This window comes from Zonotrichia leucophrys, chromosome 12 (genome assembly GCF_028769735.1).
Source record: "Zonotrichia leucophrys gambelii isolate GWCS_2022_RI chromosome 12, RI_Zleu_2.0, whole genome shotgun sequence".
Lineage (NCBI taxonomy): Eukaryota > Metazoa > Chordata > Aves > Passeriformes > Passerellidae > Zonotrichia > Zonotrichia leucophrys.
In genome coordinates, this window is record NC_088182.1 from 17,709,613 (window position 1) to 17,737,133 (window position 27,521).

The 27,521-nt window shown below is 44.1% G+C and overlaps 1 protein-coding gene across 3 annotated transcripts; it reads right to left on the minus strand.

Annotated features, from left to right (window-relative positions):
* Nucleotides 1–598: 598 nt before the first annotated feature.
* Nucleotides 599–27,521, minus strand: TAMM41 (TAM41 mitochondrial translocator assembly and maintenance homolog). Of its 3 annotated transcripts, none has more exons than XM_064724070.1 (8): nt 27,301–27,521; nt 26,328–26,507; nt 24,431–24,523; nt 22,180–22,330; nt 19,991–20,136; nt 16,555–16,720; nt 10,310–10,372; nt 599–1,805 (listed from the first exon to the last, which is right to left on the minus strand). In XM_064724070.1, the coding sequence occupies exons 1-8, from the start codon at nt 27,436–27,438 to the stop codon at nt 1,729–1,731; spliced, it is 1,014 nt and encodes a 337-aa protein (XP_064580140.1). In that variant the 5' UTR covers nt 27,439–27,521; the 3' UTR covers nt 599–1,728. The 3 variants fall into 3 exon arrangements, with proteins under 3 accessions (XP_064580140.1, XP_064580138.1, XP_064580141.1); XM_064724068.1 differs by having other exon boundaries at nt 1,582–1,805; nt 16,555–16,726; nt 19,997–20,136; nt 27,301–27,519; XM_064724071.1 differs by lacking the exon at nt 599–1,805 and adding an exon at nt 6,804–6,921.

Sequence of the window (27,521 nt, forward strand, 5' to 3'; positions counted from 1 at the left end):
GCTTTGAAATGCTAGCAACTGCATTTCAGCATTAAAAATTTCCAGATTTTCCTGGAAGTGGCTTAAATCCCCTAGCTCCACTTTTTATAAAATAAACTTTTCAAACTGGGGACTGTGGCCTCTTACTAATAGGGCCAGAGAATGCCAGGGCCATACAAACATTTTTTGCCCCCATAAAAAGGTTGTGCCATCAGCAAAGGGACATTTGAGGGGATTTGTTTCACACATTCCATCACCAATGGATAATGCAAAGTGTGAGGAACCTGCCTCTAACCTTAGAAAATTTCCCAGTTATTTATTTCCTATTTCAGAGTCATTATTTCCTGAGGGTGGATTAAAATTTCAAACTCAAATATTTAAAAATAATCAATACTTAAAAGTTTCCCTGGGATTAAAGCAAGTCTGTATGAGTCCCATTCCATACAACAATTTATTTTTTATTGTCTTTCTCAAATTTATGCTCTGAAATTCTCCCTGGAAACAATTAGCAGACAGCTTCACTGAAATAATGTATTTTTTAAAGTGAGATCATTAAATCAAATGTAGCTTGAGAGATGGCCCTGATGATCACATAATACACAAGGAAAAAACCCAAACATGCTGATCAGAAAAGATACATTTTATTTCCTTTTTTTAACCATTAAATTATTTTTATCATTGACAGTCTCACAAGGAAAATGAAACCTTACCTGAGTTTATTTCTATTAAGGAAAATTTCCCAAATTAGCAAACCCACCTGAGTCAGTGTGAAAAATATTCTATTTATAAAAGATCCTCCCAGTTTACTGCACCAGACATGTCCATTCTTCCATGGCATGATTAATGCAACAAGTCATGTAAAATTCCAATTCTCTTTGGTTTAGCTCATTTAAAGGGAGTTCAAGTTTCATCTTTGTGGGCAGCATTTTAAGGGGAAAAAAATATAATCAAAGAATTAACCAAGCTGTGCTTTTGTTCATAATATTCCAAATTTTCAAGTGTTTTGATGAAATCTTCTGCAAAACCATAAATACTGTCTAAATCTGCCCAAAGAGATCCATGGAATTCTGATTTTCCTTCCAACTCTGGCCCTTGTGACAATGCCCATGAATTGGGCACTTCCTATTTCAGCCTCACAAAAGGAACTCACAAATTTATTATTATTAAATATCCTTATTAATTAATATTATTAAATATCCTTATTTAAGGATGTGACACCTGCCAAGCTGCTCTTTTCCCTCTCCCACACTGGGGGAGATTTTGAGATTCCAGATGTCACAGGGAGCATCCTCAGAGGAATTCCAAGGATGAACCTGTCAGGGCAGGAATGTCAGAAATCTCTACTGAAATCTCAATGGATTTTCCAGTTTGGAAATCCCTAAAATAACTAAATTTGGGATATTGATAATTTTGAGACTCTGAGGGCATTATGGGAAGTAAAGCTATCACCACATAGAAAATGAATCACTTTGGGTTTTAATCCATCTGTACAATCAATCTTTTTTACTTAGGATTCTTCAAAATCCACAGGAAAACTCATTTCAGTATTTACAGAGTGTAATTCCTTTGCCCTATTGCCAACAAACCTCCCATTAAAAAAGTTCCAATTTCATTAAGAAAATTGGGCATGTAAATCATCAGCACAGACTTTTTAAATACACTGGAATCTTCTCAAGTATGCAAAGTCACATCTGCAAAACATTTAGAGAAAAAGTCCCATTTATTTACCCATACACAGTATGTACAGACTCAGGATGGCTTCTTTAACTCTCCCTTTGCCATCTTATATAATTTCTTCAAACTGTAGATCACAGATTTCTTTGCCCCTAAAAAAAAAGGAAGAAAAAAGAGGAAAAAATATCAACATTTAGCAGAAGGTGCTTAGTGCATCAAATGAAGGATTGAATGACAGCCTAATGCAGCAGGCAGGCATGCAAATAACCTTCCTGTCACAGCACAGTAAATAATGCCACCAAAAATACTTTTAATGCCATCAGAGCAGAGCAGAATTCTGGTAAATTCCATGCCATGGCATCCAATAAAGGCAGACACCTCAATTTGCAGAGCAGCAGCAGTTCTTGCCTACAAGCATTTATGAGTTTTAGATATGATGGGACTGAGGATGAGTCCCAGAAAATTTGTGAAATGTATCCTTGGAGTTAAACAATTTCTGAAGTTTTAGCAGAGATGAGCCTCCTGTTATAGATTTGGAGTAAAAACCCACAGCCTTTTGCTGGGTTTAGTCACAGAGTATTTATAAATTTTACAACAAATCACTGTTAGTCTTGGCATTTCAGGGGGGTTCTGAGATCCCAGCCAGTGCAGCTACTTGCTTTTCCTTTTTTGTTTTCAAAAATCACCCCAAATCAAACAGATAAACCCAAAGCTGTACTGAGTGACTGCTCAGATCACAGCACAGTCTAATCACACCCTCACAAATTCACAACTGAAAAGGCAACTTTTTAGTGCTGCACAGAAAGCTCTGATTTTGACACGTGCACAGATTAAAGGTGTAGTAAATTATATTTACTACAATGTCTCCTATGTTTATTTAATTGAACACCTGACAAAACTGACTAAAAACACACAAGGAATTTAGCCAAAAGTCACAGAACACAAGGAAACACTTGCAGCAAACAAGGAACCACAACCCAAGTTTAGCCATGTGCTGCACTGGATTTCTTCAATTTTTTGGGGGGGCATAATAATACCTGATTTGGAAAGACCTCAAGAAAAAGGAAAGTGAAAGAAAGAAATCAATTAAAGATATGATATTTTAAATGATAGATGCATTCAAATTCAAGTTGCAAGAAGGCAAATGAGTTGGCAGCAGAAGGAAAGGTGCACACTCAATTCTGAAGGAAGAAGCCTCTGATAACAAACAGACTGCAGAGAATCAGCTGTGCACTTCTGGTGTCTTCAACTGCAATTTAAATCAACTCAACTTCATTTTGGGCAGGAAAACATCCATCCATGTATTTTGAACTGAGAAACCCATGTGTATCCCATGTGTAAGCTCCAACTTTTCTATATTGACCAGGTTTTTGTAAAATCAAGCGCACTAATGAAGTCATGACAGGCTTTTCCTTGCAGCATCTCAAATAACAAATAAATAACCAAGTGCTGGAGAAATCTGCATGGAGATTGCACACAGAGCAACAATTCCTGCAGCAGCACAGAGCCAGCCTGAGCTCTGGCACAGCACAAATGTTAAAAAAGTTTAAATTGTGTAAGTGTGGCTCTGGAAATGCCCGAGCTGCAGGAGGCAGCCACTCTGAGAGAGGAACTGCTGCTCTGCCACTGCAGCGAATTCAGCGTGTGGGAGATCCACTGCAGCTGCAGGACTGCAGGGAATGGTGCAGGCACTGCAGGGAATGGTGCAGGCACTGCAGGGAATGGTGCAGGCACTGCAGGGAATGGTGCAGGCACTGCAGCCTGCAGGGAATGGTGCAGGCACTGCAGGGAATGGTGCAGGCACTGCAGCCTGCAGGGAATGGTGCAGGCACTGCAGGGAATGGTGCAGGCACTGCAGGGAATGGTGCAGGCACTGCAGGGAGTGGTGCAGACACTGCAGGGAATGGTGCAGACACTGCAGAGAATGGTGCAGGCACTGCAGGGAGTGGTGCAGGCACTGCAGGGAATGGTGCAGGCACTGCAGAGAATGGTGCAGGCACTGCAGGGAATGGTGCAGGCACTGCAGGGAATGGTGCAGGCACTGCAGAGAATGGTGCAGGCACTGCAGCCTGCAGGGAATGGTGCAGGCACTGCAGCCTGCAGGGACACTGCTGCAGGACTGCAGGGAATGGTGCAGGGACACTGCTGCTCTCAGCCTGCAGGGAATGGTGCAGGCACTGCAGGGAATGGTGCAGGCACTGCAGGGAATGGTGCAGGTATTGCAGCCTGCAGGCACACTGAAGACAGTTCCTGCTCTCAGCTGCAGGGACACGGCTGCTCTCTGTAGGGGGATAGAACACAAGTAAATAAAGGCAGTACAGAAAGCAATCTCAGCCCCTAAAGAGCTGCAGCTGGGGTAATTATCAAGGATTAGGAGCAGGCCTGATGCTAACAGGCCACACCTGTAGCCAGTAAGAAGAGTGCTATAAAAGAGTGGATTGGTGGGAACTTGTGGGATCTCAGGATCTGAGTCCTGAGGTGCCGGGCCACCGAGACCACCCTTGGGGGGCTCGGGAGTCCTGGAATGTTCCAGAAGTGTCTGGTGGCTGGACTTTGATCCTACACAGGAGACGACACCTGTATGAGGACAGGAGGGTTTCACCGGGGTGAATGGTGAAGGGATTGGTTAATTAGAGGGTGAGACACAGGGTTTAGGATTTCTGTACAGGGGGGTTTAGAGAAGTAAGATGGAGGAATTGGGGCGTGTCCTGTCCTTCTTCTTCTTCTTCTTCTTCTCCTCCATCTTCTGTGGTGATGGTGGCACTTTGGGATTGGTCATTACTGAAAGTGCACCGGGCAATAAGAGTGAAAGGTATTGGGGAAAAATGATAAATATTGTACACGTAACTTTGGGTATAAAGATAGGTGACCGCCCGGAGGGAGTGACAGTGTGCTCATGGCTGGCTGCTGAGCAGAGCTCTGTCGGCCGAGAGAAAATCTTTTAGATAAACAATTAATAAACACAGAGACCGAGAAAAGAACTGAAGCCTCTTCTCGTCCTTTGATACGCGGCTGCCCCAAGGCCACCCCGGGCCTTTCCAGGCCCTTCAAACAGCCGAAAACCGGACAACAACTGCAGTCAGTGCCCAGAGGAGCTGCCTACAAGGAACATCAAGGAGGTACAAAACTGTGGCAATGTGGAACTCTTGCCATGTAATGACAACAGAACTCTTGCAGTATAGATGACAGCAGCTCTCAGCTGCAGGGACAGCGCTGCTCTCAGCCTGCCCTGCTCAGCAGCACATCCTTCCCAGGGCACACAAGGAGCTGCTGGCCCCACTGCCCAGCACAGGTTTGTCCACCCAGCTCAGCCTCTGCCCAGAGCAGCCCTCAGGCTGATGAATCCCAGCTGCAGGAAAAGTTAATGTGCTGTAATTACAGCTCTCTCTCAGAATCTGAAGCACTTGGACCACATGAAAACGTCTGTTACTTCAGCTCTGAAGCTGTGACTCGGTGGTTGCACCTCCCCTTTAGATTTTTCCACTGGAGGACACAGAACAAAGCCCTGATGCACATGGGAGCGAGCCCACAGCGTTTGTGCAAACACAACCCGTGTCTGCTTTCACTCAGCCATCCACACTGAGCTCTCTGCAAGGCAGGGTCTGCTGGGAGTCCCCAAAATGTCCTGCTGGGATTGCCTTTGGATGGATGTACTGCCAGGCAAATATATAATTATTTGTTGGAGCAAATAATGATGTATTTGTAGTGTGGCACACACAGATACGTGCATATTTACAGATATTTACACTGAAGCCAGCCCATCTCTTCCTGCCTACAACACTTAAAGGGATGGAACACAGAGGGATAACAGTGTGGATTGATAATCCAGAAGGAAAGAGAAAGGAAAGATTTGGATTTTTTTTGCCCTTCACCCAAGATCTGGGTAGTTTTCTGGCTCTTATGACCTAAAAATTTCTGTTTGGGGAGAAAATTATGACAGAAAATTCCTACAAGTCTTCTGTGTGAGGATTCAAGCTAGAATTCAAACTAGAGTTCCAAGTAGCTCTTGGAGTTGTCTGCATGGATCCCTCTTACAGGACACAAATATTCTGTGAAATCAAGACTTTATCTGCTCAGACAGCTGATGAAGAGAGCAGTTATCACAAAACCTGAATATTTGATATGTAAGCCTGCTCCTTAAAAACAAAAATCCTTGAAAACAAATGCTATTCAGCACATTTGTCCTAACTTAAAAGTATCTTGGACAAATGAAACCTGCTTCTTTAAGAAAAAATCCTTTAAAATAAATGCTATTCAGCACATTTGTCCTAACTTAAAAATATCTTGGACAAATGAAACCTGCTCCTTTAAGAAAAAAATCCTTGGAAATAAATGCTATTCAGAACATTTGTGCTACCTTAAAAGTATCTTGAACAAATCAAACTGCTCCTTTAAAAATAAATCCTTGAATCTTTGAAAATAAATGCTATTCAGAACATTTGTCCTAACTTAAAAGTACCTTGGACAAATGCTTCAATTGGTGATTTATGCTCTAAGACTGTATTTATAGAAAAATTTTCAAAGCTTGCAGCATTCCTTGAGTAAAATATATGTCATGTGGAGCAAATCATTAGATATTTGTAGTGTGGCATGAACATATATATGCATATTTACACTGAAGCCAGCAGTTATCTGCTCAGACAGCTGATGAAGAGAGCAGTTATCACAAAACCTGAATATTGATATGTAAGCCTGCTCCTTAAAAACAAAAACCCTTGAAAATAAATGCTATTCAACACATTTCTCTTAAAAGTATCTTGAACAAATGAAACCTGCTTCTTTAAGAAAAAATCCTTGGAAATAAATGTTATTCAGCACATTTGTGCTACCTTAAAAGTATCTTGAACAAATGAAACCTGCTCCTTTAAAAATAAATCCTTGAATCCTTGAAAATAAATGCTCTTCAGAACATTTGTGGTAACTTAAAAGTATCTTGAACAAATGAAACCTGCTCCTTTAAGAAAAAAATCCTTGAAAATAAATGCTTTTTCAGAACATTTGTGGTAACTTAAAAGTATCTTGGACAAATGTTTCAATTGATGATTTATGCTCTAAGACTGTATTTATAGAAAAATTTTCAAAGCTTGCAGCATTCCTTGAGTAAAATATATGTCATGTGCAGCAAATCATTAGATATTTGTAGTGTGGCATGAACATATATATGCATATTTACAGATATTTACACTGAAGCCAGCAGTTATCTGCTCAGACAGCTGATGAAGAGAGCAGTTATCACAAAACCTGAATATTTGATATGTAAACCTGCTCCTTAAAAAAAATCCTTGAAAATAAATGCTATTCAACACATTTCTCTTAAAAGTATCTTGAACAAATGAAACCTGCTCCTTTAAGAAAAAAATCCTTTAAAATAAATGCTATTCAGAACATTTGTGCTACCTTAAAAGTATCTTGAACAAATGAAACCTGCTTCTTTAAGAAAAAAATCCTTGAATCCTTAAAAATAAATGCTATTCAGAACATTTGTGCTACCTTAAAAGTATCTTGGACAAATGAAACCTGCTTCTTTAAGAAAAAAATCTTTGGAAATAAATGCTCTTCAGAACATTTGTGGTAACTTAAAAGTATCTTGGACAAATGTTTCAATTGATGATTTATGATGTAAGGCTGTATTTATAGAAAAATTTTCAAAGCTTGCAGCATTCCTTGAGTAAAACATGGAGAAGAAAGAAGCTAAAGAAGTAGCAACATTTTCAGAGGAGCTAAATCTGAGAGTTGCAGAGTGAGTTCCCAAAGGCCAGGCGGGCTCTGGCTATGTGGGAAAACAAATCAAAGCCTGGTGCCATCTCTAATGGGAAACAGAGAGGCAACCTCAGCACAGCCTCAAAGAAACACACAGGCACATTCTCCAAAACGAAACAGGGCATTTAACAACAAACAAAAACACAGAGCTGGGGCTCCACTCAGAAACCACACTGGCAGAGAAAGATGAGAAAAGTTCTCTTCAATGGGTTGGAATTCCTTCTTGTGCTCCTTGCCAGTAATGCTCATCCCCAGCATGGCATCTGAGCACAGTTATTGCTGATTTCCCTCTGAATTTAGAAATGCTGCACACTGCACTGCCATGCTGTGGCTCTCACCTTTGCTGGTGGTGTTAAGATAAAATAATCAGCGAAAGAAACCAGATTGTGTTCCCTTGAACACTTCAAAAAGAGTCATGGCCAGCTAATGAAAACATTTTTTTGCAGCTTTACAAAGTACTTGTACAGTTATTAGGAACAGCAATAAAAAGCCAAAGCTCAATGGAGCCACAGATTTCAGCATTCTCTTTTATTTTAAGCTACTATTCCTGACACAAGCACTGCAGAAGGTCAGAGCCTTATATTTTTCCTAAAGTCTTTACTAGAAAGTGTGAAAATAAGTCTTAGGGGACCAGAATATTAGACAAGATTTGGCAAAAGAATAAAGAAAGAAATGCAGCATCCTTAGGGACTGGATTTAAAGCTCCACATTTCCCTGTAAAACACATTCCTTGCCTGAGTCAAGCAAATATTTCCATGCAGGAGCCACATTCCTGATTTCTCTGTGTAAATTCTGTATCCTGTGAACATGGAGAGCCCCAAGAGCTGCCCCAGTGATGCATTTCAAATGAAGAAACCATCACTGGGAGAAAATCTTCATTAGGAGATACTGACAGATTTAATATAAACTCACTCATAAGTGTTTGGAGAAAAAGATTTTTAAAAAATTCAAATTGCAAAAGGTTTTTTGCTAATTAACTCCAAAGCCATGGACACCATCCCTGCTCAATTCCAGGGCAGATCACACAAACATCACACCTCAGAAATACTGAGGTGACATCCTTGAGCAGGGAAATGTCACTCCTGAATTCTGTCACTCATGGTTTTCACCAGATTCTGGCAGACAAGTGTAAATACATAAAAAATAAAACCCCCAAAAAACTAAATCATGCAAAAAGTAAGAAAAATCCACTCCCACAAGCCTCCTTGCTTAAATTTGGCTTGTGCTGGAGGCAAAGGCCCAAAATTTTTTTTTTGCTCTACCTAAACCAAATCCCAAAAATATGTTTTCACCCCCACTAGTAGAAAATAGTTTTTACATACAACTCTACATTACTGATTAGAAGGAAACTACATTTTGTTTGAAAGAGAAAAAAAACACTATACACAAAGCAAAAGCAGTGAAGACCAAAGGAAATAGAGACATTTCCCAAAGAACTGATTTCAGGTGCATGAAGCAGAATGATAAAAATGATAATAACATGATTATAAAAATGATAATAAAATGATGATAAAATGATAAAAAATGAAGATAAAAATGCCAAGTGTTGCTCAAAGATCCATGAGGACTCCCCAGAGTGTCAGGGACTGAGAGCATCACACACAAGGGGAGCTGAAGAGCCTCAGAGGTGATTTATAACCCCACAGTTTAACCATTTCTGTTCTGCTCCTGCCCTTACCTGGCTCTGGGACACCTTGAATTTAAGGGAATAACGTGAATTCAACAGGAATAACACTGGTTTTAACTTGAATATAACAGGAATAACACTGGAATAACTTGAATTCAACAGGAATAACACTGGAATAACTTGAATTCAACAGGAATAATGCTGGTTATAACTTGAATATAACAGGAATATAACTTGAACATAACAGGAATAACACTGGAATAACTTGAATATAAGAGGAATAACACTGGAATAACTTGAATTCAACAGGAATAATGCTGGTTATAACTTGAATATAAGAGGAATAGAACTTGAACATAACAGGAATAACACTGGTTATAACTTGAATATAACAGGAATATAACTTGAACATAACAGGAATAACACTGGAATAACTTGAATATAACAGGAATAACACTGGAATAACGTGAATTCAACAGGAATAACACTGGAATAACTTGAACATAACAGGAATAACACTGGAATAACTTGAATATAAGAGGAATAACACTGGAATAACTTGAATTCAACAGGAATAACACTGGTTATAACTTGAATATAACAGGAATATAACTTGAACATAACAGGAATAACACTGGAATAACGTGAATATAACAGGAATAACACTGGTTATAACTTGAATATAACAGGAATAACACTGGAATAACGTGAATTCAATGGGAATAACACTGGAATAACTTGAATTCAACAGGAATAATACTGGTTATAACTTGAATATAAGAGGAATATAATTCAACATAACAGGAATAACACTGGAATAACTTGAATATAAGAGGAATATAACTTGAATATAACAGGAATAATACTGGAATAACTTGAATATAACAGGAATAACACTGGAATAACTTGAACATAACAGGAATATCAGTGGAATAACTTGAACATAACAGGAATAACACTGGTTTTAACCCCTCCCTTCCAATGCTTTTGCTCCACAAAATCTCCTCTGTCCACCTCCAGAACAGAGAAAATGAAAGCTGATGTTGTTTGGTTTGTTAATTTATGTCACACAGACTCCAGTCTCATTCAACATTTTATAATTTTGCTAGAAAGCCTCTGCTTTAAATGCTGCTTGTATTTTCTAGGGACTTTTAGTGAAACACACAAAAATTTTATTCTTTAAACCCCTGTAAGAAGCCAGTACTTTGTGTCATTTTTGCGGTGTGAAATCAGCAGGCCCACACTGACAGACACCCCACACACTCTTACCAGCTGTCAGGATGGTTTTAGCACTCTGCACTATACTGGAGGATCTCACAATCGCTGAAATGCCTGCAGAGGGAAAAGCACACAGATGTCACCCAGCCAGCACTCGTGTGGGGATTCTTGGCCCCTCCACCATGCACAAGTTAAATGTTGTTCCACTTCTACAACCAAGCCTGTGGGATCTCAGCACCTCAGGACTGAGGTGTCACCGAGAGCACCTTGGGGGGCTCGGGAGTCCTGGAATGTTCCAGAAGTGCCTGGTGGCTGGACTTTGATCCTACACAGGAGACGACACCTGTATGAGGACAGGAGGGTTTCACCGGGGTGAATGGTGAAGGGATTGGTTAATTAGAGGGTGAGACACAGGGTTTAGGATTTCTGTACAGGGGGGTTTAGAGAAGTAAGATGGAGGAATTGGGGCGTGTCCTGTCCTTCTTCTTCTTCTTCTTCTCCTCCATCTTCTGTGGTGATGGTGGCACTTTGGGATTGGTCATTACTAAAAGTGCACTGGGCAATAAGGGTGAAAGGTATTGGGGAAAAATGATAAATATTGTACACGTAACAATGGGTATAAAGATAGGTGACTGCCCGGAGGGAGGGGAGTGTGCTCATGGCTGGCTGCTGAGCAGACCTCTGTCAGGCAAAAAGAAAATCTTTTAGATAAACAATTAATAAACACAGAGACCGAGAAAAGAACTGAAGCCTCTTCTCGTCCTTTGATACGCGGCTGCCCCAAGGCCACCCCGGGCCTTTCCAGGCCCTTCAAACAGCCGAAAACCGGACACAAGCCAGCCTGAAAGTAAAACATACACTGAGAAAATTTGGGTTTGCTCTGCTTTTTCATACTAATTAAAATTATTCCCTAAACTATTTTAATTTCTTTTATATGTAATATACAGATAAAACCCCAAATCAGTATTAAAACAGTCAACAAGCAGTAGGAATTGATAAAACCCATTTATTTAGTGTTCCCATTAGCTCTCTGCTAAGATGATTAACCACAAAGGATTCAGAGTTGTTTCATCTAAGTGCTGGTAAATCAACATTCTGGAGCAGAACAAATGATCCTCCCTGTTTACTTCAACATGAAATTGGGATTTGGCACTCCTCTGATCAAGCAGAGACACCTCTATTGTGCAGCTCTTCCCTGGCTTTCCTAAATTACAGCTTTTGGAGATAAGGCTTGTTTATCACTCTGCACTGTGGCACATCCAGCTGTCATTGTCCATGGTTCTTAATAGAACAGTTTAAAAAATCTTAATTTTTTTTCAGAACTATGACGTTATATTTGTTCTAACACATATAAAACCATGTATGTTTTTATGTGATATGTACAAAACTACTCACATCACTAAATAATTGCAAGAAATGTAGAGTTGTATTAGTCTCAGAGCTAATCTTGCAAACTGACACATTCTGCATTGACCCATAGAATATAATTTCAAATATTTTTAAATCTTGCTTCCATGTTGAAGAACAAAGCTTAACATAATCAATGTGTAAGGAAGGATACAATATTCCACTGTAAAATCATGTGAGGGGTAGGAATAGGGAAGAGAAAGGGACAAATTGTGTTGATGTAGCAAAATATCTTGGGACAACACAATTCAACTGGAGTAATCAGCTCTGTCTTGTAGGATTCCCAAATGGCCTGGCCTGGCCCTTCCCAGATTGATAAATTAGGAAAATGCTTTGGTCACAAAAGTGAGAGAATATTTTGATGTGTTCTGCTAAGGGTTTAAAGTGCAGGGCTGAGAAGATGTGCCCAGTCTGCTACAGAAACCATCAGAGCTCTGTGTGCAGCTCCAACCCTGCTCTGTGTGTGCAGCTCCAACCCTGCTGTGTGTGTGCAGCTCCAACCCTGCTCTGTGTGTGCAGCTCCAACCCTGCTCTGTGTGTGCAGCTCCAACCCTGCTCTGTGTGTGCAGCTCCAACCCTGCTCTGTGTGTGCAGCTCCAACCCTGCTCTGTGTGTGCAGCTCCAACCCTGCTCTGTGTGTGCAGCTCCAACCCTGCTGTGTGTGTGCAGCTCCAACCCTGCTCTGTGTGTGCAGCTCCAACCCTGCTGTGTGTGTGCAGCTCTAACCCTGCTCTGTGTGTGCAGCTCCAACCCTGCTCTGTGTGTGCAGCTCCAACCCTGCTGTGTGTGTGCAGCTCCAACCCTGCTGTGTGTGTGCAGCTCCGACCCTGCTCTGGGTGCAGCTCCAACCCTGCTCTATGTGTGCAGCTCTGACCTGCTCTGTGTGTGCAGCTCTGACCTGCTCTGTGTGTGCAGCTCCAACCCTGCTCTGTGTGTGCAGCTCCAACCCTGCTCTGTGTGTGCAGCTCCAAACCCTGCTCTGTGTGTGCAGCTCCAAACCCTGCTCTGTGTGTGCAGCTCCAACCCTGCTCTGTGTGTGCAGCTCCAACCCTGCTCTGTGTGTGCAGCTCCAACCCTGCTCTGGGTGTGCAGCTCCAACCCTGCTGTGTGTGTGCAGCTCCGACCCTGCTCTGTGTGTGCAGCTCCAACCCTGCTCTGTGTGTGCAGCTCCAACCCTGCTCTGTGTGTGCAGCTCCAACCCTGCTCTGTGTGTGTGCAGCTCCAACCCTGCTGTGTGTGTGCAGCTCCAACCCTGCTCTGTGTGTGCAGCTCCAACCCTGCTCTGTGTGTGCAGCTCTAATCCTGCTGTGTGTGTGCAGCTCCAACCCTGCTGTGTGTGTGCAGCTCCAACCCTGCTGTGTGTGCAGCTCCAACCCCGCTCTATGTGTGCAGCTCTGACCTGCTCTGTGTGTGCAGCTCTGACCTGCTCTGTGTGTGCAGCTCCAACCCTGCTCTGTGTGTGCAGCTCCAACCCTGCTCTGTGTGTGCAGCTCCAACCCTGCTCTGTGTGTGCAGCTCCAACCCTGCTGTGTGTGCAGCTCCAACCCTGCTCTGGGTGCAGCTCCAACCCTGCTCTGGGTGCAGCTCCAACCCTGCTGTGTGTGTGCAGCTCCAACCTGTTCTGTGTGTGCAGCTCCAACCCTGCTCTGTGTGTGCAGCTCCAACCCTGCTCTGTGTGTGCAGCTCCAACCCTGCTCTGTGTGTGCAGCTCCAACCCTGCTCTGGGTGCAGCTCAACCCTGCTCTGTGTGCAGCTCCAACCCTGCTCTGTGTGTGCAGCTCCAACACTGCTCTGTGTGTGCAGCTCCAACCCTGCTCTGGGTGCAGCTCAACCTCTGCTCTGTGTGTGCAGCTCCAACCCTGCTCTGTGTGCAGCTCCAACCCTGCTGTGTGTGCAGCTCCAACCCTGCTGTGTGTGTGCAGCTCCAACCCTGCTCTGTGTGTGCAGCTCCAACCCTGCTCTGGGTGTGCAGCTCCAACCCTGCTGTGTGTGCAGCTCCAACCCTGCTCTGGGTGCAGCTCCAACCCTACTCTGGGTGCAGCTCCAACTGCTCTGTGTGCAGCTCCAAACCCTGCTCTGTGTGCAGCTCCAACCCTGCTCTGGGTGCAGCTCCAACCCTGCTGTGTGTGTGCAGCTCCAACCCTGCTCTGTGTGTGCAGCCCCAACCCTGCTCTCTGTGCAGCTCCAACCCTGCTCTGTGTGTGCAGCTCCAACCCTGCTCTGGGAGCAGCTCCAACCCTGCTCTGTGTGTGCAGCTCCGACCCTGCTGTGTGTGTGCAGCTCAATCCCTGTTGTGTGTGTGCAGCTCCAACCCTGCTGTGTGTGTGCAGCTCCAACCCTGCTCTGGGTGCAGCTCCAACCCTGCTCTGGGTGTGCAGCTCCAACCCTGCTCTGGGTGTGCAGCTCCAACCCTGCTCTGGGTGTGCAGCTCCAACCCTGCTCTGGGTGCAGCTCCAACCCTGCTCTGTGTGTGCAGCTCCAACCCTGCTGTGTGTGTGCAGCTCCAACCCTGCTGTGTGTGTGCAGCTCCCACCCTGCTCTGGGTGCAGCTCCAACCCTGCTCTATGTGTGCAGCTCTGACCTGCTCTGTGTGTGCAGCTCTGACCTGCTCTGTGTGTGCAGCTCCAACCCTGCTCTGTGTGTGCAGCTCCAACCCTGCTCTGTGTGTGCAGCTCCAACCCTGCTCTGTGTGCAGCTCCAACCCTGCTCTGGGTGCAGCTCCAACCCTGCTCTGGGTGCAGCTCCAACCCTGCTGTGTGTGTGCAGCTCCAACCTGCTCTGTGTGTGCAGCTCCAACCCTGCTCTGTGTGTGCAGCTCCAACCCTGCTCTGTGTGTGCAGCTCCAACCCTGCTCTGTGTGTGCAGCTCCAACCCTGCTCTGGGTGCAGCTCAATCCCTGCTCTGGGTGCAGCTCCAACCCTGCTCTGTGTGTGCAGCTCCAACCCTGCTCTGGGTGCAGCTCAACCCTGCTGTGTGTGTGCAGCTCCAACCCTGCTCTGTGTGCAGCTCCAACCCTGCTGTGTGTGCAGATCCAACCCTGCTGTGTGTGTGGAGCTCCAACCCTGCTCTGTGTGTGCAGCTCCAACCCTGCTCTGGGTGTGCAGCTCCAACCCTCTGTGTGTGCAGCTCCAACCCTGCTCTGGGTGCAGCTCCAACCCTACTCTGGGTGCAGCTCCAACTGCTCTGTGTGCAGCTCCAAACCCTGCTCTGTGTGCAGCTCCAACCCTGCTCTGGGTGCAGCTCCAACCCTGCTGTGTGTGTGCAGCTCCAACCCTGCTCTGTGTGTGCAGCCCCAACCCTGCTCTCTGTGCAGCTCCAACCCTGCTCTGTGTGTGCAGCTCCAACCCCGCTCTGGGTGCAGCTCCAACCCTGCTCTGTGTGTGCAGCTCCAACCCTGCTCTGTGTGTGCAGCTCCAACCCTGCTGTGTGTGTGCAGCTCCAACCCTGCTGTGTGTGTGCAGCTCCAACCCTGCTCTGGGTGCAGCTCCAACCCTGCTCTGGGTGTGCAGCTCCAACCCTGCTCTGTGTGTGCAGCTCCAACCCTGCTCTGGGTGCAGCTCCAACCCTGCTCTGGGTGTGCAGCTCCAACCCTGCTCTGTGTGTGCAGCTCCAACCCTGCTCTGTGTGCAGCTCCAACCCTGCTCTGTGTGTGTGCAGCTCCAACCCTGCTCTGGGTGCAGCTCCAACCCTGCTCTGTGTGTGCAGCTCCAACCCTGCTCTGTGTGTGCAGCTCCAACCCTGCTCTGGGTGCAGCTCCAACCCTGCTCTGTGTGTGCAGCTCCAACCCTGCTCTGTGTGTGCAGCTCCAACCCTGCTCTGGGTGCAGCTCCAACCCTGCTCTGTGTGTGTGCAGCTCCAACCCTGCTCTGTGTGTGCAGCTCCAACCCTGCTCTGTGTGTGCAGCTCCAACCCTGCTCTGGGTGCAGCTCCAACCCTGCTCTGGGTGCAGCTCCAACCCTGCTCTGTGTGTGCAGCTCCAACCCTGCTCTGGGTGCAGCTCCAACCCTGCTCTGTGTGTGCAGCTCCAACCCTGCTCTGGGTGCAGCTCCAACCCTGCTCCTGCTCCCAGACCCAGCTTTCAGCCCTTTGCTGCTAAAAGCTGAAAGCTCCATGTGCAGGTGCAGCTCATCCCAGGCTGTCCATGCAGAACTGCAGCACCCAGAGCTTTATTTCCCCCACAGAAACCAGGCTGAGAGCTCCCTCAGCTCCCCTGTTAGTGTCTGGTGGCTCTCAGGTTTCTTGGGGATTTTTGTTGTGCTCAGGGAGCCTGCAAAATTTCCTACCTGGAACATAAAATGTGCCAGGTTCTTCAAATGCACAAAGGACCAAACTTTTTCATTTTCCTGCAGTGTAGCAGAGCACTGGTGTGTGCAGCATCAGCTTGGACTTGCTCATATGACACAATGGTGCCTCAGAGCAGTTGTGCTGATGAGAAGCACCTCAGCCCTTCCCCTCCAGCTGCAGCTCCCTGCCAGGGCTCACATGTCTGGGCTAAGCACCATGACTGCCAAGGGAAATGTCAGCAAGGCACAGAATTACCTCAGCCCTGCAATCTCTGCCTGGGAGGACAGAAAGCTCAGGACTTTGATGAGGTTTTGCCTGAAAATGGAAGCACCAGAGTTGGGTGATCTAAGCAGGCTACACTGTTCTTCCTTAGGATCCAAACCAAAACACATCCTTCTGTATTGGTAATATTTCAGATAACTTGTCTGCAATCAAATCCAAACTCAGGCTTTCAGGAATGGATTTCATTATTATCTCCTGGACTTTTTCACCCTTCTCTTTAACTCACCCTCCTCTTTAACCCACCTGAAACAGGAGAACATACACAATATATTTGTGTATCTATCATGTCTTAAAGTAGATCACAGACACTGGGCCAGACCTACCTTGATGCACCAGATATCCACAGTCAGGGTCATGGGCAACTTGCAGTAAAATTTCTTCCACGTCTCTGTTCTTTCCAGGAGGGTTTACCAGAGCAGTTATCTGTTGTTGCAGAGTCTTTGGCAAAGCCATGAGTTGTGTAAACTGACCTTCTGGACTTTTATCAATCTGAATGTTATAAAAGTAAGACATTAAAAACATTCAGTTCTCTTTTTTTTTTTAAAGAAGTTAGAAAATTGACCTCTGATAAATCTCACAGAACCTGATCTATTTCACTGGAAAAGATCCTTAACAATGGTAATAAAAACTTCCCAAGAACAGGGAAATGCAGCATCTCAGTTTTCAACTTGAAGAATGAGTCACTGTAAGGGTTTTTATTCAAAGAAGACACACATGATCTTGCTGTGTCTGCAAGCAAATATTCATTGAAACTCTATCATTTCTGTTGTATCCAATTTCCTTTGGAAACACAAGCACAGGACAATAAAAAAAAGCTCCCCAAAGACCCCTCAGCTGAGTTTCTTCTGCCTGAATATAATCAAACTGCAGACACACACACACTTCAAGTTTAGCTAGAAAACCATTTGCTCTGCTTTAAACTCCAAAGCACATCTGGTTTGTATAATCTGAAGCAAACATTCATCCCACATTTTGCAATCTAAATCAGAAATCCAAGGAGCCTTTTTTGAATACAACGATAGCAACGTGCAGGCCTGGACAGATTTCTCCAAACTGCAACGCACCATGGGGCAGAGCTCTCCAAGAGAGGAGGAAAATCTGAAGAGCTCCATTCCTCCCACACAAGGTTTTAGCCACTTCATGGAGACATCAGACAGGAGCCTGACTGCCCTCTCCACTCCCTTTTGCAAGTGTGGAGAAAATGATCTCCAGATGAGTCAGCCACAACTGCAGAGGCAGCGAGAGGGAGCAGCTCTGAGCTCTGTGTGGGAGGAAGCAGAGCCTGAACCAGAGCTCAGGGCTGGGCTCTGCCTCCCCTGAGCCAGGGATCCTCTCTGCAGCTCTGCATCTCCTGAGAAAGGGGTTCCATTCTGTTCCTGTACCCCCAGCAGCACAAGGGATTCTCTCTGTAACTCTGCATCTCCTGAAAAAGGGGATCCATTCTGTTCCTGCACCCCCAGCAGCACAAGGGATTCTCTCTGCATCTCCTGAAAAAGGGGTTCCATTCTGTCCCTGCACCCCCAGCAGCACTCAGGCACCCTTGAGCAAGGAATTCTCTCTGCATCTCCTGAAAAAGGGGTTCCATTCTGTTCCTGCACCCCCAGCTGCACAAGGGATTCTCTCTGCATCTCCTGAGAAAGGGGATCCATTCTGTTCCTGCACCCCCAGCTGCACTCAGGCACCCCTGAGCAAGGGATTCTCTCTGCAGCTCTGCATCTCCTGAGCAAGGGATTCTCTCTGTAACTCTGCATCTCCTGAGAAAGGGGATCCATTCTGTTCCTGCACCCCCAGCAGCACAAGGGATTCTCTCTGTAACTCTGCATCTCCTGAAAAAGGGGATCCATTCTGTTCCTGCACCCCCAGCAGCACAAGGGATTCTCTCTGTAACTCTGCATCTCCTGAAAAAGGGGATCCATTCTGTTCCTGCACCCCCAGCAGCACTCAGGCACCCCTGAACAAGGGATTCTCTCTGCAGCTCCTGAGAAAGGGGATCCATTCTGTTCCTGCACCCCCAGCAGCACAAGGAATTCTCTCTGCAGCTCTGCATCTCCTGAAAAAGGGGATCCATTCTGTTCCTGCACCCCCAGCTGCACTCAGGCACCCCTGAACAAGGAATTCTCTCTGCATCTCCTGAAAAAGGGGCTCCACTCTGTTCCTGGCACCCCAATAAGCACAGCAAGATGTGAGCAATAAAGTATGAAATGCTTGTTTAAATGCCCTCATTTTGCTGTTGGTTTGAAGCAGTCTTGCTGACTGTTATGGGATTGTGGAGAGATTTATTAGCCAGCAATAAATGTGCAGTATGCTACCAGTATTTGTTTAAAGGAAGCATTACTAATTCTTTCCCAAATTCATTTCAATATTTCTTGCACCAAACTGTACATAAGCAATAAGAAAACTTGGAGACAGCTGCAGGATAATACAGGTTTGCCTGTATTTTACCCCAAAGCATTGCAGTGAAAGTGTTTACTGTACTCAAGCCTGCAGTTAAATTAATTTCTAACAAAAACACATCCTAAAAGGTGGCATTTGGGACAGAATTACCAAAGCTTGAGGATAAAGAGATACCCACACCCATGAGACAAGTGGTGCTATTTGTGACTTCACCATGAAGTTCATATCACACTTGAATATTACAAAAGGGAAAATTGCTACTGACTGTGGCATCTCTCCCTTAACTGCAATGTTACACCAGAAAAATGGAATTCAAGATATTGGTCACTTTGGATTTCCCAAAAAAAGCTAAGGAAAAATGGGTTTGTATGGGTATTAATGCCAGAAATTCACTTGGGTTTAGTCAGGTGATATTCATAGCTGGAACTGGAGGATTTTGGATTTCCCAAAAAGCTAAGGAAAATCAGTTTTGTATGGGTATTAGTGCCAGAATTTCATTTGGGTTTAGTCAGGTGATATTCATAGTTAGAACTTGAGGATTTTTGGATTTCTCAAAAAGCTAAGGAAAAATGGGTTTGTGTGGGTATTAATGCCAGAATTTCATTTGGGTTTAGTCAGATGATCTTGATGGAATTCAAGAAAGATGGAATTCAAGGTATTGATCACTTTGGATTTCCCAAAAAAAGCTAAGGAAAAATGGGTTTGTGTGGGTATTAGTGCCAGAATTTCATTTGGGTTTAGTCAGGTGATCTTGATGAATTCAAGAAAGATGGAATTCAAGGTATTGATCACTTTGGATTTCCCAAAAAAGCTAAGGAAAAATGGGTTTGTGTGGGTATTAATGCCAGAATTTCACTTGGGTTTAGTCAGGTGATATTCATAGCTGGAACCTGAGGATTTTTGGATTTCTCAAAAAGCTAAGGAAAAATGGGTTTGTGTGGGTATTAGTGCCAGAATTTCACTTGGGTTTAGTCAGGTGATATTCATAGCTGGAACTGGAGGATTTTTAGATTTCCCAAAAAGCTAAGAAAAAATGGGTTTGTGTGGGTATTAATTTCATTTAGATTTAGTCAGGTGATTTTCCTAGCTGGAACTTGAGGAGGTTTTTTGTGAGATGCACTTTTTGATTGCAGAGCTGCACCTCTGAGTTACAGCCTCACCCCTGTAACACAAACCATCTGCTGATTCCTCACTTCCCAGCCTGTCATTTCCATGTGGAACCCATTAGAACCCAGGTTTTACTGCTCTGCTTCCCTTGCTGGGGTCCATTCTGTGCTCATACAGAAAATGAGCAGTAACTCCTCCATATAAAAACCCTGCCAGTGCTGAAGCCTTGTGAAAAGCTGTTTCAAGGAGAACACTTGCCTCAAGCTTCCCCTGCTGGTGCTTGTACACCACTTGAGGGCAGCCCTGCAGTATGGAACTGTACAGCTTCTGGAAATGGGCAATGTTGGGCTGCACTATGTTGTGCACTTTGAATCTGTCTTCTCCTATTATCATCCTGAAATCACCTAGGCAGGAAAAGAGAGAGTTCAGCTATTAGGAAAACCCCAAAACATGAAGGAGAATATCACAGAAATCAACATAGTACAGAGCTGTCATTTAAATCTACTCTCCAATATTATGTATGCCAATAGAATCCACAATAATCATCTTCTAAGAGTCAAAAAAACTATTCAAACACCTTCAAGCACAGAAAAAATGTCCTTGAAGGCACATATTTTTATATATATATATATAGCTTCTGATACAATGTCATCAGCCTACCTGTCCACATCTTTACATGGAAACAAAATAATTCCAGCTGTTACTGTCAAGTAACAGTTGCAGTCTTTGCAAACAATAATTACTAAACAAATTGCCCAGTCCTCATGCTTTGTATCCATAAGAAAATGAGCTGAAATGTTCCAATTTGAGAGGTAATAATTTGCATTCTGCACTCCAAGGGCAGCACCTGCAGTTCAGCAGTCACTGTAAGATCACTGGATGACTTTTTCTCCTACCTTGACATTGTTAGTAGCAGTATTCCAAAGCAATTCTTTACAATGTTAAAATAACTGTAAATATAAATGTTACATTACTGGCCTTTACAGATACATGACTGTAAGTTTCAAAGGGAATAAATGAAAAGCCAGTCAGTCTGTATGAAAGCACTCCACAAGCTCTGTGAGGTACCAGCCTGGCTGCTTGCAGGGTTTCCAGCCAGGAGCTGGATGCTCAGTGTAGCTGCTATCACCAACCAAAATTCTGAATCAATTCCTTTTCCCACTTCCCACATTCAGGAGAGAAATGTTGTTGAAAGGTGCCAACTTGCTAGCCTTCCTTAGTTTATTTCAGTTTATGCAGAGCCACAAAACAAACACTTCACATATAAATGCTACTGACTCAGTGCTCTCAAAAAATGCAGGAGAAAATAAAAGAGAAACATTTTCTAAATTAAAGCATTAACAACTCTTCTCAGCAGTCTCCAAGGAGACTGATTAGAGTAACACATAAAATCAATTTGGTCTACTAGTACAGCCTCTGAAAGACTGAAGGAAATGGCAGCAAAACAAAAATCCACCAGCAGCCTTTTCCTTGTGCATCCCCAGCTGGGAGCTGTGTGGCTGCAGCTTTGCTCACACAGCACAGCCAGTCTCAGCATTTCACTGATTTTTGTTTAACTGCACTGTTTCAAAGAGTAAATAAATATTTTGGTCAGGTGGGCAGAGGAGCACTGAACATCCCTGGCTGGCAATCCCACTGTCAGCACCCTCCTCCTGGTGCTGTAAAACAGGCTAAAATTCAGGAGAGAGCTGCTCTGCAAAAGCAAGCTGCAATCTGAACTGCCCTGGGAAGTGTTACATAAAACAGTGACACTCCTGAGTACAGCCAGGCTGCAGCTCAGACCCCTCTGTGCTTCCTTTAAAAGCCAAAACTGCATTTCTGTATGAGCCAGGGAAGTGCTGTGTAAAGCACAACTCCAACCAAGCTCCTTCAGGGTAATTCCAGTAAGGATGGCAACATTTAAAAAGCACTGCTGAGTTAAATTGTAACAATTACATCTTATACTGAAAAACCATTTCCAGTAGTTTTTTTCAATATTTTTCCTTACCAATTTCCTAAAAAAAAAAAGAAACTCAACAAATACCAAGCAGGAGTGTTAAATGTAAATCAAAGAATCATAATCAGGATCTTTGAGTTAACTAAGCAAGAGCCTTAAACACAGCACACTCAACAAGAGATGACAAGCTATGAGTCAGACTATCAGATGACTCAACATTGCACTGAGTGCAAAGAAACATTTTTTTTCCCAAGGTTTTGAAACATTCCACCAAAACACAATCCATGCAAACAGGAGAGAAGCCCCATTATTTCATCAGATCCAATCACTCCCCCTGAGCTGCTCACAAACCAAGCAGGTACAGGCAGCGCTGCTGAGGCAGCTGCACCTATTTCCTGTGAATAAAGCCAATGACTGGGGCTGTTACATAACCAGGCACAGAGAATTCTGTGAGTGCAGGCCCAGAGCAGGAAGGGAGATGAGTGATCACACCTGAGAGCCCCAGACTCACCAGAGTAGGAGAGGCCAGCAATCTGCAGGAAAAGCTCCTCTTCAGAGAAGCTCTCTGGCAGCATGAGGAAGGATGCCAGCACTGCACTCTTCAGGTTGCTGACAAGAGCAGCCTGCAGCTTGCTGTTCTCATTCTGGGCCAGGATTTTCACCTGCAAAAGCACAGACATTAGGAAGCAAGACCACAGCAAAGTGCTACTGAAGCTGGAGCTAGAAATGTTATTTATTTTTCCATGCCAGATTGAGTAAGAATTAATTGAAGAGTAGATGTTACTAGCATGGTACAACAAGTACCAGAGTATCCCCACCACGTGAGACAAAACAATGTGATTTTAAGAATTAAGACTCTGCTAGAAAAAGCTGTTTTCACACACTGGCTTGGAAGTGCTATATGAACCAGACATGAGCTAGTCACCTTTTCATACTTGTGAATTTAAGATTAATCAGAACAGGAAATATGAATGCATCAACAGATGTGTGATTGTGCAATAAGAAAAAAGACTATAATAAAGAGAACAGAACACCAGACAGAATTTTCTTATTCATCTTCTTTTTTTTTTTTTTTTTTTTTTTTTAATAGAGGACTCTCCTATCAAATGCTTCAAGCAGTTTCTCAGCCAGGGGCTGTGCTAGAGGAAGCAGGGCTTTATTTTTGCATTTTGCTTGAGGGGATCCTCACTTACCCATGAGGAACAGATCACTTGAATGCCTCTACCTGCCACTAGAAGTGTTCATTTTTAGGAAACATTGAAACTGTTCAAGACCAACTAGAGAATCAAATCACCTAGGGTATGGAAATACATTGAAATAAAAAGCAGATCTTTGGTAAGAGCTGAAGACAGAAAGAGTGGCAGATGAAGGGAAGCTGGTTTGGGAGATGGATAACTGTGCAATTCCAGAAACAACTCCCTTAGGAATCCCTGCTTGCTGGGAGTTTGTCTTTTTCAAGTGCTCTGGTTAAGCAATCCTGTCTTGCTTACAAAAGGCAGCTTTTAATATTTGTCTATTCTACAACAACTTTGTGAACAAAGGTACCCACCTTGCTTTTTCTCAAATCTCATCAAGAAATTCACTCAGATGCACATTCCTAACTTGTAGCTACGGGGAAATCTAAGGGAAGTTGGAACAGGAAAATCTGTGCTGGCACCCCAAGCAGTCCCACAGGTGACTGCAGTACCTCAGGATTGCCATGGAAACACCAGCAGGTTATGGACACCACAGTCAGAGCCTTTCAAACACAAAACTCAGCAGAGATGCTGTTCCTCCTCATGCAATACACCTTAAAGAAGCAAAAGGAATGAATAATCTCCTCCTTTTCTAAACCACCCCCCCAGTACAAAGCAGGATTTTTTTCAGAGTGCAATGGTTATCCCCTGGTAAAACATGAATGTTGATTCTTGGGGTAAATCTGACAGAGCACCACAGTGAAGGAAGGCTTTTTCACAGTACACAGAATTTATATTCACTGTGCCATGCCACAAATCCAAGCAGCAGCAAAGGCAGCTCCACTGAAAACAGCCATTCACCATTCACTGCTCAAGTGCCATCCAGAATTCTCCCTTCACTTCTCTTTCTCAATGGATTAACAAAGATAACAGCTGCTCTAACCTGGCTCATGCTGTAATTCATCTCTGCAGATAAAGCCAGCACTCTGAGACAATCCATTCAAACTTTCACTCCAAGTTTTTTAGCTAAAAGCATGATTAACTCCTCTTCCAAGACCTGAAGAGATTTCTCCTCCAATTCTCCCCCTCCACTCGTAACAAATTTTCCCTTAGCACTGCTGCCACCTGCTGAAAGCACAACGAGGCAGGCACAAGGGGGAAAGCAAAGATTATTTTTTGTGGTTCATTCAATTATGAACCAGACAGTAACTGCACAGCAAAGCTGCTTTCATCTTTAAAGATTTCCATTCTTTAGCTGTGTTAAATTTTGGCCACCCCTATAATCTGTTATAAAAGGCAAATAATATGTTTAACATTAAAGGGACTTGGCATTAACAGAGTTATTCAAGATTTACTAGAGGCAGAAAACTGTTATTAATAAACTCCCCTTTAGGGGTTCTTTTTCCACAGAACATCATTAGGAACTCCATTTCACCTCCTCTCTCAGAGATCATCCCTCTGGGGCTGCATCCCTAAATCTGGGCAGATTATTTGAGCACAGAGCCCTGACAGATAAAGCTCAAACCCCAAGAGATTCTTTCCCAGCCCTGTAAATTGCTGCATTTGCAGAGAGAGCAGAGCAGTTACCGGCTTCTGCAGGCGCCCAGCCACATAGAGAGTGTTCCAGTGAAACAGATCCTCAATCAGGGCATCAGTGCTAATCACTCCATACTTTATCATCTGCAAAAAAAAACCACAAAAGAAAGGCTTTGGAAAAAACTTCTACCTGCACTGTTTTCCCTACATGGAACTTACTACTTGCTATAACTGTCCTTAATCCCAAGGCACACACACCTCCAATAAAAACTGGAAGATGTTGCAGACATTTTTTCATAGAAATCCTTTCTTTCACATTTGTCCATCTTCTGGGAAGCAAAGCCCCAGAAGAAGAATGTAAACAATTGTTATCAGCTGCTGTGAAATGTAGCAGGTGTCCCTGTGATTGGCTCATCTTCCATGGGTACCATTAAAGGCCAATCACAGGAGCAGCTCAGGGACAGATTCCCTGAGCAAAGAACTTTGTTATTCTTTCTATTCTATTCTTAGCTGAGCAGCTCTCTGCAACTTCTCTTCTTATTCTTTTTAGTACAGTTATAATGTATTATATATCTTATATAAATAAATCAAGCCTTCTGATCAAGAAACAAGATTCTCATCCTTCTCTCACCCCAGTGACCGTCTAAGGCCGCTGTAATAGGAAAACATTTTTATCTTTTAATTAACAGATGACGTAAAAGAAAAATCCCTACATGGAACTTACTACTTGCTATAACTGTCCTTAATCCTAAGGCACACATACCTCCAATAAAAAAAATGGAAAACATTTTTATGTTTTAACTAACACATGAGGCAAAAGAAAAAATCTCCCTCCTATTGACATTCCAACTTCTGCAAGCAGAAAATGGAATGCATGAAACTAAGATCCTTTCTAGAACCAAAGCTGCAATAAAGCCAGCAGCCAAATATTACAACAGCTGGAATAATCCACATTAGCCTTTATATTAAAAAATATAGTAAAAAATTATATTTATTAAAAATATTTTAAAATACTGAAGCAATAGTTTGTCAGAGACCTAAATTAAAACCTCGAGACATTTATGTATCCTGTTATTGGGAGGTGGGGTGTGTATCAAGGAGTTTTTTCTTTTGCTATTTGATGTTAAGAAAAAAAAATTGTGATTTTGCAGCTTATTTTATGTAACTGGACTTTCCACAGTTTGTTACCAGAATTTCCAAAGATTATCACCACAGCAAGGCAGGCAGCTCCAGAATTTCTGGATACCAAAGGAGCACAGGCTGTGATAGGACTGAGACATTAGAACATAAGAGCAGGGCATGAAGAGCCAAGAACAAAATGTCATGGCAAACACCACTTCAAATTAAATCCCAAATCCCTTTTTACACCAAAATAAGGGTTAAACCCCAATATCTCATAGAGGGACAAGAACAGCAAGACTGACAGTCCTCCCTACCAAACACAGAGGTGCAGGAACAGAACTGCTGGACAAGAACCATTTACCAGAATCATTGATTACACCCAAACCTCACAGGTCAGGAGATGAGGCCCTAAACAACACAAATGTCAATTCCAGCTTGCTGTGGTAAATTGCATTTTATATCCAACAGCCCACTTTGCTGTGACTACATGGTCAACTGCTGAAATGAAGCATCACCAAAACCTCACCACCACCAAAACTAGCAGACAGAAAGCAATAAGGAATATAAATCCAGCTCCTGAAATGCTTTAGCTCTAAGTTCCAAACACTGCTCACACTCCTAAGGTGTAAGACAGGCTGCTCTGTTTCCTTTTTAATTAAAATGCTGTTAGTGAAGCAGTTTGAGACATAAATATTGAAGATACCACGAGTTAATCTACAATTACAATCTGCAATATTTGCTTCCTGAAATCTGCTTTAAGCTAATCATCTTAATACTTCACAGACATAAATATTTGACTCCATTCACTCACACTACTTGTACTTACCCTGCCATTGCATGGCACTAAGGTGTTGTAGTAAATCCCCGCTCCATATCCCTGTATGGTACTTATGTTTTTGGGCCCAAAGAATTTAAGGAAGGAATAATGACTCCTGTTCTTTGACAAGTTTGTCATATGCCAGGTCACAACATCATCAACAGCAAACACGAAGTCCAGCATATTTGTCTGAGGAGAACAAGAGAAGTGGTGGGGTTTAAATGTCAAGAAGAACCAATGTTATCATAATAATTTAAGATATACTCAGTAGCAAACTTCCAGCTAAATATTTTTCATGAGTAAAAAAATAAAAAGCCAAACCATAAGTATTAATGTCAGATACAGTTCAAAGGTTCCAGTGAAGTTGTATGTTTATTTTCAAGTATATCAGACAGTCCAAAATTTTCCTGTCCTGGTCAAGACCAAATTTTAACCCTGCAGGACAGGGGAGCAGGTGTGAGATGTTCCCACCCAAACCCACAGCTGAGTGGAACAGCTCACAGTGCTAATGAACGGCACTTTTCGGCCATGAATGGGGGAATGTGGGCAGATAAAGGCACCACCCGAGAGCTGGCAGCAGGGAACTGCATTTCTAGGATATTCCTTTGTAGTGTATTCCTTTGCTTTTCTCAACAAAACCCAAAAAATAAAAATAAACATTATTTCCAGGCTGTGAAGATGAGGAAGCTCCCCAGACTGCCATTTCAGTGCGGCAATATATTTGAAATCCCCCTCATACTGTGCCCAGCAGTTCACGAGATGCAGTAACTCTAAAAGCAGAGATAAACAACCTGACACACACCGGGCTGAGAGGGACCCCGAGCCCCCACAGTGCCAGCCCCACTGCCGGGACCGCCCCGGGCTCGGCCGGACACCCGCCCCCCGCCATTCCCGGGGTTTGGGATCGCTGCCCCTCGCCGTTCACAGCCGCAGGGCCGCAGCGGCTCCGGGGCGCGGAACGCCGCGGGGCCCGAGCGCTCACCTCGCCGTGATCGGCCGAGGCCCCCGCCTGCCGGAACACCCCGGAGCCGTAGGCGAAGGCCAGGCTGAGCTCCTGCGGGAACTGCGCCAGCACCCGGCGGAACTTCACGGCCGAGCTGGACAGCACGGGCAGCGCCATGGCCCCGGCCACGGGCCCGCCCGGCCTGGCCCGGCCCGGCGCTCCCGCCCACCGGCGGCGGCAGGAGAGGCCGCGATGGGGAG

What these genes read in the sequence shown, in the direction of transcription:
- TAMM41 (XM_064724070.1), bottom strand. Translation starts at nt 27,438, where the DNA reads ATGGCGCTGCCCGTGCTGTCCAGCTCGGCCGTGAAGTTCCGCCGGGTG. An exon ending in CTGGGCGCCTGCAGAAGCCG is followed by an intron (nt 22,331 to 24,430) that starts GTAACTGCTCTG and finishes GTGCTTTTGCAG; the next exon opens with GTGAAAATCCTGGCCCAGAA. An exon ending in TAAAACCATCCTGACAGCTG is followed by an intron (nt 1,806 to 10,309) that starts GTAAGAGTGTGT and finishes CTTTTTTTTTAG; the next exon opens with GGGCAAAGAAATCTGTGATC.